The sequence below is a fragment of the Oryzias melastigma genome, linkage group LG17, assembly GCF_002922805.2.
Source record: "Oryzias melastigma strain HK-1 linkage group LG17, ASM292280v2, whole genome shotgun sequence".
NCBI classification, from domain to species: domain Eukaryota; kingdom Metazoa; phylum Chordata; class Actinopteri; order Beloniformes; family Adrianichthyidae; genus Oryzias; species Oryzias melastigma.
This window is the reverse complement of record NC_050528.1, coordinates 21,145,486-21,157,533: the sequence shown is the minus strand read 5'-3', so window position 1 is coordinate 21,157,533 and position 12,048 is coordinate 21,145,486. Positions and strand designations below refer to the sequence as shown.

General features: G+C 37.9%; 2 protein-coding genes across 5 annotated transcripts in view; both read right to left on the bottom strand.

The window, feature by feature from the left end:
• Positions 1-1,326: 1,326 nt before the first annotated feature.
• Positions 1,327-2,464, bottom strand: LOC118599994 (ankyrin repeat domain-containing protein 33B-like). The gene has a single exon (XM_036216527.1). It carries the CDS (start codon positions 2,027-2,029, stop codon positions 1,541-1,543), a length of 489 nt encoding a protein of 162 aa, XP_036072420.1. The 5' UTR covers positions 2,030-2,464; the 3' UTR covers positions 1,327-1,540.
• A 2,744-nt stretch (positions 2,465-5,208) lies between these two features.
• The window catches only part of LOC112147314 (E3 ubiquitin-protein ligase MARCHF6), a 15,126-nt gene continuing 8,286 nt past the window's right edge, over positions 5,209-12,048 (bottom strand). For all 4 annotated transcript variants that reach the window (XM_024273596.2, XM_024273598.2, XM_024273597.2 and 1 more), the window contains exons 17-26: positions 11,635-11,735; positions 11,424-11,561; positions 11,141-11,333; positions 10,437-10,506; positions 10,179-10,360; positions 9,966-10,100; positions 9,448-9,537; positions 9,184-9,316; positions 7,538-7,673; positions 5,209-7,462 (exon numbers count right to left, since the gene is read on the bottom strand). In XM_024273596.2, coding sequence (XP_024129364.1) covers positions 7,378-7,462; positions 7,538-7,673; positions 9,184-9,316; positions 9,448-9,537; positions 9,966-10,100; positions 10,179-10,360; positions 10,437-10,506; positions 11,141-11,333; positions 11,424-11,561; positions 11,635-11,735 — 1,263 coding nt within the window. In that variant the 3' untranslated portion in view covers positions 5,209-7,377. The remainder of the gene's footprint in view (positions 7,463-7,537; positions 7,674-9,183; positions 9,317-9,447; positions 9,538-9,965; positions 10,101-10,178; positions 10,361-10,436; positions 10,507-11,140; positions 11,334-11,423; positions 11,562-11,634; positions 11,736-12,048) is intronic.

Below are 12,048 nucleotides of genomic sequence, written 5' to 3'. Positions count from 1 at the left end.
GAATATTTCACTTTTTTCAGTGTGTTTTCAAATTATTTTAGCTAGTAAGATTTTCTGTCTTTTCAACATACATTGTCTAAAGACTCTAAATGATTTAGATAAATCTCATACATACATATTTATGTTCCAAATAAATCCTCCAAAGATTGATCATTTAAATCAATAAAAAGTTGGGTTTATTTGAAAGAGACATTTTTTTAACTCAATTAAATTTCTAAATCCTTGACAAAGATGCAAGCAAAGGACCACAAAACACATGTAAAGAAATTCAATTTTTTCTTAAAATTAATTTTTTTTCCCCCTAGAAAAGTCTTGTTTGGCTCAGTGGGACGTTCTTTTCTGCCCCAGTCAAAATGTGCTGCCACAGTCCTCCAAACATGCTTCCTCTGCCCACTCATGGCTGAAGTCAGTCTCTTTTAAAGCTGAGCCCTCACGGCAATCAGCTTTTTTACACTCTGTCCAGTTCACGCTCCCCATCTGTCAGTGGAGGCTTAACCAGCTGCTCCAAAGCCTCCTTCAGGCTCATGCATCTGCTGGCTTGACTGCATTACCTGATGTGACTGCTACAGGCATCTGATGTGCTGAGATCTATCACAAGATAAGGAACACACACTGAAAAAAGTGAAAATTTGGATCAACTAACAAAGGTTTTGTCATTTGTTACATTTAAAATACTTAGTTTTCATCAAATTAAAATTTTGCCTTAAAAATGTAATTTGATAAAAACTAATATTTAAAGTACAGAGCTTTCTGTAATTGATTTAATGCTTCACTTTTTGCAGTGCATGTAAAAAAAAAAATTATTAGTATTGATGTCTCTGAGTTTTGGTTTTATTAAAAATATCAAACTATTATTATAGGGTTTGTTTTATGGCTAAAGTTAAAGGAAATTTACCAAAAAAAAGTTAGTATTATTCACAAAATGTGTTTATCTTATATATGTAAAAGCTACAAGGGTTAAGAATGTATCATTTTTATTTTAGACCAAATAAAAATGAGGCATGTATTGTCTAAAATATGAAAGATTTGATTATAGATTCATTAAAAAAATATTATCAAAACAAATGTATTGTGAAATCTATTAACTAGGAAAGTTTTAAACTCTTGTTTCAAGGTTTCATTTTATAATAATTATCTCAAACTATAAATGTAACATTTCAAATAAAGCAACAGAAAATGCATTTTTTCAAAGTAAACATGAAATGTGTGTTATTTTTAGCTCTTCATGATGTTTCTAAGCTTTGCATGACTTCTAGGCTTTGGGATCATTAGCAAATGACAGGTCAGTCAGGTCAGTGGTGTGTTGCTGATCCACTTGGAGCATTATGTAGGTCATTTGGGTTGTTGAGATTAAATGGAGGCTCCTACAGTATCTGTTGGATCGTACTGAGGAAACCTTGTAGATCAAAGGTGAAGTATCTTTAATGTCCCAAAAATACACAGGCTCTATTCTATTTAAAGGCTTACCACGTATGGCTGACAAACACTTTGCAAACACACAGAGACTTTGAGGTTTCAAGAAAATAAATTTAAAAAAGTACTAAACCCAGACACCTACTCTTCTGTTTCTGTCTGTCTCCTTCACATCCTCTTCGGTCACCCCTTGCCTGATCATAATTTTGACTATGATTGGATTGTTATTGCAGCAGGCTTTGAAAAAGGAGATTGGCTCTGGACTGTCAGGAGTCGGCGGGCGGTACATGTGAGAAAGATACGAATTGTCTGGCGGGTAAAAGGAATCGTCGGACGTGATGCTCTGCGCATCTGAGCGATCCGGCAAGGCCTCAAAGTCCAGTTCCTCAAACTCCTGGTAGATATCGTCCTCATCTTCCCAATAGTTTCGCGTGTAATCGACTTCCGTCTCCTCATGTTCAGAGATCTCGCCCTGGTTTCCAGCTTCATCAGTCGTGTTGATGCACACGGCCGCGTTGTTGTCCGCAGAAACTCTGTTGGTCTGGTGAAGTCCTCCAGCCACTCCATTCTCTTTAACCTTTAATTCTTTCCTTTGCTCCTCTTCTATTAACACCATTTAAATCTTCCCCTGCCCCCACTTACCTTTCAGAATTCTTGGTGGGGTGTCAGTACAACTCTAAAGAGAACAAGAGGTTTGAGTCCACCAGTCAATCCTAACATGCTGTCTCATTCTAACCACCATTTTGAACTCCCAAGCATAGAGTTACAGAAGCCATGAAGAGTGCAAGCGATCACTTAATCCATAGTTGAAAAGTCTTGAGGTTTGGAATCCCAGGTACTCGACTAGAGTCCACAACCACCTTTTCGTCCAAAGAGGGTTTAAGTGGAAATTCAAGTGGGTGAGTTTGGAAAAAAAAGTAGAGAATCCTTTTCTGTATCACTTAGTCCAACGGAACTAAAAGTCCCGCCAATCCCATTGCACAATTATTGCTCTAGAAATCCACCGGGCATTTTAAATTCCAAAATGTCGGATGTCTTGACCAAACATTACGCTAGAGTTGTCTTGATGAAGAAAAGCAGAAGCTCAGGCTGTTGAATGGATTTGAAACTAATGACACAGAGCAACTAATCCTGTGTGTACCTGCGAAGAAGCTCTTGACCATCTTTAAGCATGGCTGGCAATGGGATGAGGAGCTTTCTGGTGAATTGCCTTAGGATAATCCATTTAAATTCTCTCTCCTGCTCCAGCCCTTCTGTTAGACCACAGCAAACCTCAACAATGGATGCACAGGGACTCAAGGAATTGGGGCGATCGTGGCCCAGTTGAAATGGTCAACTGAACCTCTTTTTTTACTATTGGTTCCTATTTGTTATCTTACAGAAAATAACCTTTTCATTTGGTGAAAATACAGTCCAAAATTGCTCAGTCCCACCAGTACAGGATCATAGAATTTAATACAAGAGCTACAATTTATATTTACTTCAGAGTGTAGTAAAAATGTTGATTTAAATTGATGTTCATATAGCACAGTACTCATAGCATACAAAGACATACAATCATTTTTCAGGGTTGAGTCTCATATCTAAGACCTTTTTCTTGAATAGCCTCATCATTGACACATTTATCATTTCTGTGAATTGGTGTAGTTACTGTAAACGGTCAGGCTAACTTGACCCCAACGCTTGATTTCCTGCTGGCCTTAAGACTGCCAGCTTAAACTGGATATCCTGTCCTCGTGACCACATTTATATAAAATGTAGGTTACAGGGGAAGGACTGAAATATCTCCAAGCTGAGAGAATTCACCCAAATATATTTACAGGTTCAAATGGTTCTTGGGACTTATGAGATCATTAGCAAGAACAAAGTACATAGATGACAATGAAAAGAAAAAAATATATAGAAGTTTGGACCAAAACCAAGAAAGGTCGAGTGATTAGTAGAATTTATCTCTTAAAATACCTGAAGTTTTCTCTATCTATGTATTGACATACATTTTTTAAAATTATGTATTGCTTAACATCTTAAGAACCAAGCTCTTGTTCAACTTGTTTGGTATTTCTCTTTGACAGGGCTCCAGTTAAACAGAGTTAACAATTGTGGCAATGTAATCCAAAATGTAATGTGCACACGTCTAAAGAGGTTTAAATAAATCAGTTTCATTTCCAGATATTTGGTCAGTTCGAAACTACTGGATGAGTTTATGGGAATAGAAATAGCTGGAATATTCCAAACGGGATCTTCAAATAATGTATGCATTGTGCACACTTTCTTTGATCAGCTATTCGACATTTGGTGATTTCCAATCCTCTAGTAGCTGAGATGTATCCCCAGCTGTTACAGATCATCTCCATTAAGAGTAGCTTGTAAAAATAAATAAATAAAAACAGTACTATTCTTTCTGTTCATAGTATGGACAGGAACAAGTTTTTTTTACAATAGAACCTAAGCTTTCATGTGCCGACCCCAACAAGTGAATAGTTGCAGAAGGACAAATCTAGAATGCAAATCAGAAACCAAACTTTTTGATCTTTTGTTCTGGATTTGTAGTTATGCTGAGGTGACCCCAATAGGAGCAGCTGGACAAGGAAAAAAGAAAAAAATAATTATTGATCCTAAAATAAAGTCAATTGATTTAATAAAGATTTGATTGTACTATTTAGGGTTTATGTTTTCAAAACAAATGTAAACTATACTTCTAAAGGGACAATGTGTTCAGTTATTTCTAATATTTACAGTTCAATAATAGTGATGCAAATTAGCGTTAGCATTGACTAGATATGAGAACTGGAGAAACAGAGTGTGAAGTCATCTATAGAAAAAGGCTTACCTCTAGTTCCAGTGAAATAAAGTGAATTAAGTTGCCTTTTTTTCTTCTTTTTGCATGTTTTTTTTGGATGTTACCATATTGGATCCAGATGGTCCAAGTCAGTCTGAGTCATTTCTATGGCAAACCACTCTCACCAACCAGCGGTCAGCTTGTTGAAAGTCCAAAACTCTACCACTTGAAAGCAGGCCTGGGAGAATTTGTTAATCAAAAGTTTTGAACGTACGACGAGAGACCACGATGCTTTTATTGAGGCATCTGACTGGTCCATGGCCCATGTACAATGAGCACAAGCAGGCCGCGGTATTGTCGGACACCGAGCCATCTTGAAACACGGAGCGAGGAGTCTAACGATCTGTGTAAATCTTTGTCTGCATGTAGATAAAAATCACAAACATGCAACAGATATACATTTCTTGTGTATATACTGTATATATATTTTTTCTCTCTCTCTCTATGTGTATATATATATATATATATATATATATATATAAATAAAAAACAGACATATGTTTATGAATATTATATTATATATACATAACCATAGTAATATTGACATTGTATATATTATATTACATATTAATTCTTATATATACTGTGTATATATATATATATATATATATATATATATAAAATATGTAAGACATAACATTAACAATAATAATAACTTTTTATAGAAAACTTTCAAATGTGGTTTAACTTTTCCACTTTGTACAAAAACATTAATACCATAGCGTGATTCTTATCCTTTTAAAATCGGATGTAAAATTAATAATTTTTGGTCATTATACTGTATTTGCAAAGCCATTTGTTATTGTTGACTGCCCATACAATAAGACATAGCTCCTTACTCATCTTGGAGAGTTGTAGCGTAGCATCTCTAGCCTTCCTAACTCATTGCTAAAAACAAGCTGTTCTTGTGTGCTCAGAAAAATGAATGAGCAAAAATAAGTCCTTTCACTCCTGAGGAATATTTACAACAGTTTATTACTGTTTTGTGACAGAACCAACAATCAATAGAACTTTCAGTTCACATTTCTATGTTACAGTACACCCCACTAGCTTCTTTTATTTGTACATGTAAAAAAATAGACGTCATTTTCTTTTAGAAATTGAAATTCAACATGAAAATCCTTAAGCTGTCGAGCTGTTTCAAGATACTAAAAGGTCACTTCATAGCATTTAATGTGAGCATTCAGCAAAACAACCTGCAGCTGTCAAAGTGAAAAACATCTACAATCAATACCAACTAGATTGGAATTGTACAGTCACTGCTGTCAAACACTCTAGTTTTTGTTTTGTTTTAAAGTGGGAAACATTTAAGTACAGAAACGCTGCCATGATATTTGGGTTCTGACAGTTTGAAAAGATTGCACCTGTGAAATAAAGTGCAAAAAATAAAAAATAAACTAAAGTATTGAACTTTATCAATGTTTTGTATTGTAGGACTTTATAATACATCCAAAAAACAGTTTTTACAAGAGTTTGGAGGTGGTTGGGTTTTAGGTTTTGTTGAATGTTGTCCTAGTTATATATTTGGGGGTCATATCTAAACATGGGTTTAGTGAAGCTGAGCTAAGCAGACAATCTAGTCACGTTAGAAAGATGGCAGATGTTAACATGCGAATAGTGCTTTTTGAAGAAGATGACGTTGGAATAATGACATGGAAGTGAACAAACATACATAGAGTGAAGTTCCAGAAATCCCTAATTGTGGACATTTTGTTTACATACACAACTGTTAGGGTGTTAAAGCTTTAGCGGAGCTGCTGACAGTATTTCTACCAATTAGGTCAGTTTGTTTTCAGTCTTTTGGCTAAAAAGAAAAAAAAACGTTGACAGTTGCATTAATTGTCTCATCTGGAAGTCAGCGTAACAGCAAGTTCATTTACAATATTGTTCGATACACACGCATGCAGTTATCATGCGAGTGGTAGAGCATACTTCAGAACTGGTTGACTAAGACAGCGAGGAAGAAGCAACTTAAATGACAAACGTGAGGAAATGATCAACAGCTAATGCTTCAGCAAACTAAGTCTGGAAGACAATGACAGCTTTACCCTAGGGAAAAAAAATCAGGAAGTTAGTCCAATAATTAACAGATTGGTGTTTTCTAGCTTCAGAAGTGCTGCCTCATGACTGCTAGATTGCACACAATGAACTTGAACAGCGAAAGAGTCACTGGATTTGTTCTGAGTAAACATTTATACATCGTAAGTGTGTGAACATTTCTGAGGTCGCATAGTTTGTTTGTACATCAAGCTCACACAAAAGCTTGAATCGGTCATTAAGTTTCATTCCTATGAGTGTGACGCCTGCCGAAAAAAAAATCCACAGGCAAATTCAGCAATCAAACGACACAAGCCAGAAAGAAGAAAACTACATGACAGTAGTGTGGATTTTTGTACTAGTGGTTAACTCTGACAGCTCATTGGCCCTCTGGCTGTTCTGTCGCATCTCAATTTGGGTTTCTTCTCCTTTTTTACAAACAATGTATCCTGGACCTGTGGGGAAAAAAAAAAAATCTTTTTTTTTTTTTTTTTCTTTTTTTTTTTACAACCAGGAACCAATCATAAGTCTGAGATGCTGCTAAAACTTTCAAAAACAAGAATTAAAAAAGAAAACAATTTTTTGAAATGACTAAATTCCAACTCACTCCTACAACATAAAAAAATGAAAACGTATCTAAAAAAATGTATTTTATCAAAGGACAAGAATCTAACCACACTGCAACGTGAAGCGTCTGCCCTCGACACCAGACTATCTTTGAAAGTAAAAAACTCAGCAATGAGGACACGACTGTGAAGCATTTCCTCCAAAATGAACAGCTGCAAAACAATAAAACAACACTTCACTACAAAGAAGCTCAGTCGGAGGTTCAAGCTAATTTAGCTTACCTGACTGTTACCAAACCTTCATTAAACAAAACGTTGAGTATCAGCTGGGCTGAGAGGAAAAAGGCTTGCTAAACAGGAAGTATATTCATAGGTTTGTTCTTCTGTTCGTCACAGGTCAAATCTTTCCAGTTAAAACTTCAGTAAATGTCTTCTATTTAAGATGATTCCAGAAGTAAAAAAAAAAGACTAAAACAAACGAGGTGAAACTAAATTGTCTTCATTCCCGATCTGGCAGCAGTCTTATGAAGGGGGGTTGAAAGGAGGCGTAGATGTGCTCCGGCCCGCCTTCCTCTCATAGTTGACCAGCCGCTGCCCGACCAGGTATCTGGAGGACAAACAGCAACTCAAAAATACTATGCAGGAAATGTGCTAATTTCAAACTGCAGTCAATCCTACTTACTTATCGTTTTTGATGTGTTCATAGAGGCGTTTGAACTGGCGGATCTGAAAGGACAGGATGGCCAACAGGACGACCACCATCAGCAGAAACGGATAGATTCTCCTCTCCACCAGCGTCTGCATCTCTGGCTGCACTCCTGAAGAAAAGAGCAGACGGGTTTGAAAAAGATAACAGCATGCAGGTTTCTTCTACGGTAAGAGTCAGTCCTGTTAATAGTAATGCTTTAAAGTCCCACTCCAACTATATTTTTTTCAGCTGTGAAATCAATCCTTGCGGTCTTTTGGTTATGATTATGTCGCTTTTAGCTAAAATAAAAAATTTTGCATCATTTTTTGAGACATATATTCTGAAGAGCACCAAGAGCTCAATAGAAATTTGGGTTGAGGGTGGATGTTAACCTCGCTAATTTCCTTTATTTACACTCTTCCACTCGCACCTCACAAGCCCAAGCTAACATTAACATAGCAAAAAAAAAAAAAAACACAGCAAGTGATATTGGAGTCGTATAGTTTTGAGTATTCGTTTTAGTAATCGATTTAAGCTTAACAGATCAATAATCAATTCATAAAAATATAGATCGATTTAGCACATAAAGGTAAAGTCTCGTAGCTTGGTGCTAACGTTTAATGGAATTTCCCATAGGATAGCTAATGCTAACGACTGGTCGAACCGAACATACACTGCTGACTGAAGTAACATCTCTATAAACTCACAGCCATGAATTTTCCAAACTTATTTTTTAAAGTAACCATTTGTGGTCTAAAACAAAGTTTTTTTCTCATACTGTCTTCTTCTTCTGGAATAAGGTGTGATGCTATAGCGTGATTGCCACCTATTGGCCAAACTGAAACGTCCTTCAGGAGAGGCAGAACAATGTTTACAATGTTAATGATCTGAACATTTTAGTTAGAATTCTCCTTTTAAGGAATCCATGTACCACTGCATGCTATTAACAATCTCATTATTTCACTAATAAATGTAACTGTAGGCGAACTGAATCAAATTAATATAAATATATTCAAAACATATAGTAGATTATTAATGTATTTCTAAACAAATGTGTATAAATGTATAAAATTGAATTAAATTTAGAGGATGGAAAGAATTAAAAAATTGGAATCGAATCGATTCAGGCTCTGGTGAATCTAATCGAATCGTTTCTGGAAATTATTATCAATACCCATCCCTTGTTTTGAGCCAGATGCCAGCTCAGACGACGAATACAAGGACATTCATTGATCTGTCTGCAAGTAGAAGATTTGGAATTGGGGCGGAGCATGGAGACTTTGGCAATTACTGCATCACAAACTTGAGCTTTTTCAAGCCACCGGTTTTCATCTTCTCCTGATCTGATTTGAATAAACACTCAGAAACACAGTTTTAATCTTAAATTATTTTATACATGTCCTCCATCATGAGAAACATGCTATAAGAACATGTTAAAATCAACAAAAACTTTCACATTTGTTACTAATTGACTCAATGTACTGGTTGTCGAAGTCTACATAAATATAAACAGATTGAGTGACTTTGTAGCTCAAATGATTTAAAATAATCCAGCAAAAATCTATTCTTTTTCTGCAGTTTAATTGACCCATAAAAAGCGATTCTCTTGCAGCCGTGGAGCTCTGATCTGGAAGACTCACCCAGCAGCGGTGTAATGCCTTTAGAGATGGTGTACGGCACACAGAGGGAGAGCAGCAGCACACAAATGACCGGGGCGGCCAGCCTTCGCACGATGAAGTGCAGGTCGATGTTTCTGATGCCGTTAGCGTACACCTGCAGGAGAGACAATGACGCTTATTTGGCCTCAAGGTCTCTTCAGCTACCAAAGACCGATCCTTCGAGGTTTACACTTTTTTCCTCTTCTCTCTTTTTTGTAATTGAATTTGGAAGGCCGTTCGACTGACCTGCTCGATGACAGTTTTGAGCCACCACTGAGGGCCCATCAGGGTTATGGCTGCGATGATTTTCGCATGAAGAACTCCCAAAGCCCAGTCCTGTAAACACAAGGAGAGAACGGGCGAATCTACCGGGATCAAACTGGGTTATGAACATTTAAACAACAAAAACAATATTTATTTTCAAAAATGGTTAAAGTGTTCCCTTGATTATTGCAGGAGTTACGCTCTGATAACATTTCTTTATATAGTCTTTGGATTTACTCATTTTAATTTTGTTTATGCACATTTGACCTTTATTCAAAACAAATCATAAATAGTTAAGTTTTTTATTTTTGCTGTGAAACAAAAAATAATTTGAGTTTTTTAGTGGAACTATTGCGTAAGACAATATTAAAATATCAGTAAAAAATTAGAAATTAGGGCTGCATGATTAAAAAAAAAATATGAAGCAATGCCACAAAAAATATTTTAGAAGTAAATTATTGGAGCAAATGCTAAAATGAACATTTTCCCACTATCTTTACCTGCCAGGGGTAGAACAGAGGCGTTTGGTCCAGAGGAACTCGGAGAGGAGCGACAACAACCAGCTCAAACAGCAGGCCCAGAAGCAAAGGAATGACCCCGGCGAGCATCACAGCGACCACAACAGTCTTGACGATCTGCTCCCAACACACAAACACAACCTGAGCTGGGATCCACTATCGTTTAGATGGATTACAGGAAATGCTCCACGTTACCATGAGTGTCCACTCGTGCACTTTGAGCATGATGACGGTGCGGCCCTGAGGCATCCAGGACAGCAGCACCGTCGCCGCTCGGATGGACAGCCAGCAGACGTACAGACCGCTGGCTGCTGTGTACAGCTCATGGACCACCGCGCTGCCCATCCACAGAGACATCAACCAGCGGCCCACAAACACTGAAGACAGGACGGGGCAAACAGATTATTCCTCAGAGACTGGGAACAGGGAAGATGTGGCTGGTTGGAGGCTTACCCGGCAGTGTGAGACAGATGAGACTCGCTAGTAACAGAGTCACACACATGAAGACAACAAGGAGAACGATCTGGAAAAAAAACAAGACAAATCTGTGATTAAAGCTTAACCCTTTGGCATACTTTAACTTTTCAACCGTAAACATGATCAACGTCATTCCAGTAAATTGTGAAGGAGAAAAGCGGCCAAGAGGTATCAATGAGAATAGAAAAACTTTAGCGTTGAGTGTTTTAAAAATGAATATTTAGACTTTCTTATCTTATTTATCGGGCACATCTGTTTAAGAAAGTGGGAAAAAGTCAAGTTTTCAGCAGATATGATTCACAATCTAAATTCAAAGCAGCTGATAAGAAAACTCTGATGACCCAGCATTCTAGCAGCATTTAAACGCATCATTTACACACGAATCTTGGAGACGTGAAACAAGTCTTGCATCAGATTTGTGCACAAATGCGGTTTTATGTGTGTAAGAGGCAATATGTGCATCATTTTTAAAGATTTGTGAGTGTAGTTCGTTGGTGCGTGAGTAGAATTTATTTAAAGGTACACAAGTTACAAATCAAGAACTATGCACACACAAATCGGATGAGTCCATTTTCTCTCTATAGTATATTCACGTTTGAAAATGCGCTTCAGTGAAATAGTCGCTAAAGTGGCTGTGTGACGCGGCCTTTAGATCTTCTCAAACTGCTGGTTAAAATAACCTTCAGGGGGAAGTTGGGGGGCCGGTGGTACGGCTGGAAACCGACGGGCCCTCCCTGCTGTAAGATGGCCTGGTGAGCGGCGTGGAGCCCTTCTCCCAAACCGGGGATCCGATTGTTGTTGTGGCGATCAGGAATGTTGTTTGGTTGGTTTTCCTCGTCTTCGTGCTCCCCCAGCAAATACGAGTGAAGGTCACTGTGGAGAGCAGTGCTTTGATCACCTTTATGTAAAGTGGCATCAGGTCACTTTTTTTTGCTTTTTTTGGGGGGCGTCCGAGGATCTTACAGCACGTATCCGGCCGTGTACGTCCAGGCATGGACGAGGCGCTTGAGCCACTGGCGAGTGTGGCCCTGCTCCAACAGCGCCGGCAGGACCACCTGAAGCAGCAGCAGCTCCAGGGACAGCTCACTGACGGGGGCATCGCTGCAGACACAGAGCACTTCAGCTGCATCCACTCACAGCGTCGCTGTTGACCGAGTTACCTGTGCTAGCGTACCTGTACAGCATCACGTTGTACGGAAGGAAGGCCGGGAAAAGCAGCTTGATGATTCTGATTGGCAGCCAAAGCATCAACAGAACAATGGAGCCAAACACAACCTGCAGGAAGACAGACGGTCATTCAACTGGTCAATAAAACACCAATATTTCCTTATTTTTAAACCAATCGACAGAAACGTGAGAAATAAAAAACTGCTTCAGTTGCTTTTTCCTACAAGCTCGCTAGATTTAGCATATTTTCTGTAAACACTGATGTTTTAGCAATGAAGTAAATGTCAGATACATTAAACATCTGCTGCTTGACTGCAGCTCAAAATGCTGTTATTAACAGAATGAACAACTTCCACTAATGAACAGCAGACTTGACTCAATTCAAGTTGTTTTTAAAAACACGAGTCAAAACACTTAAAAA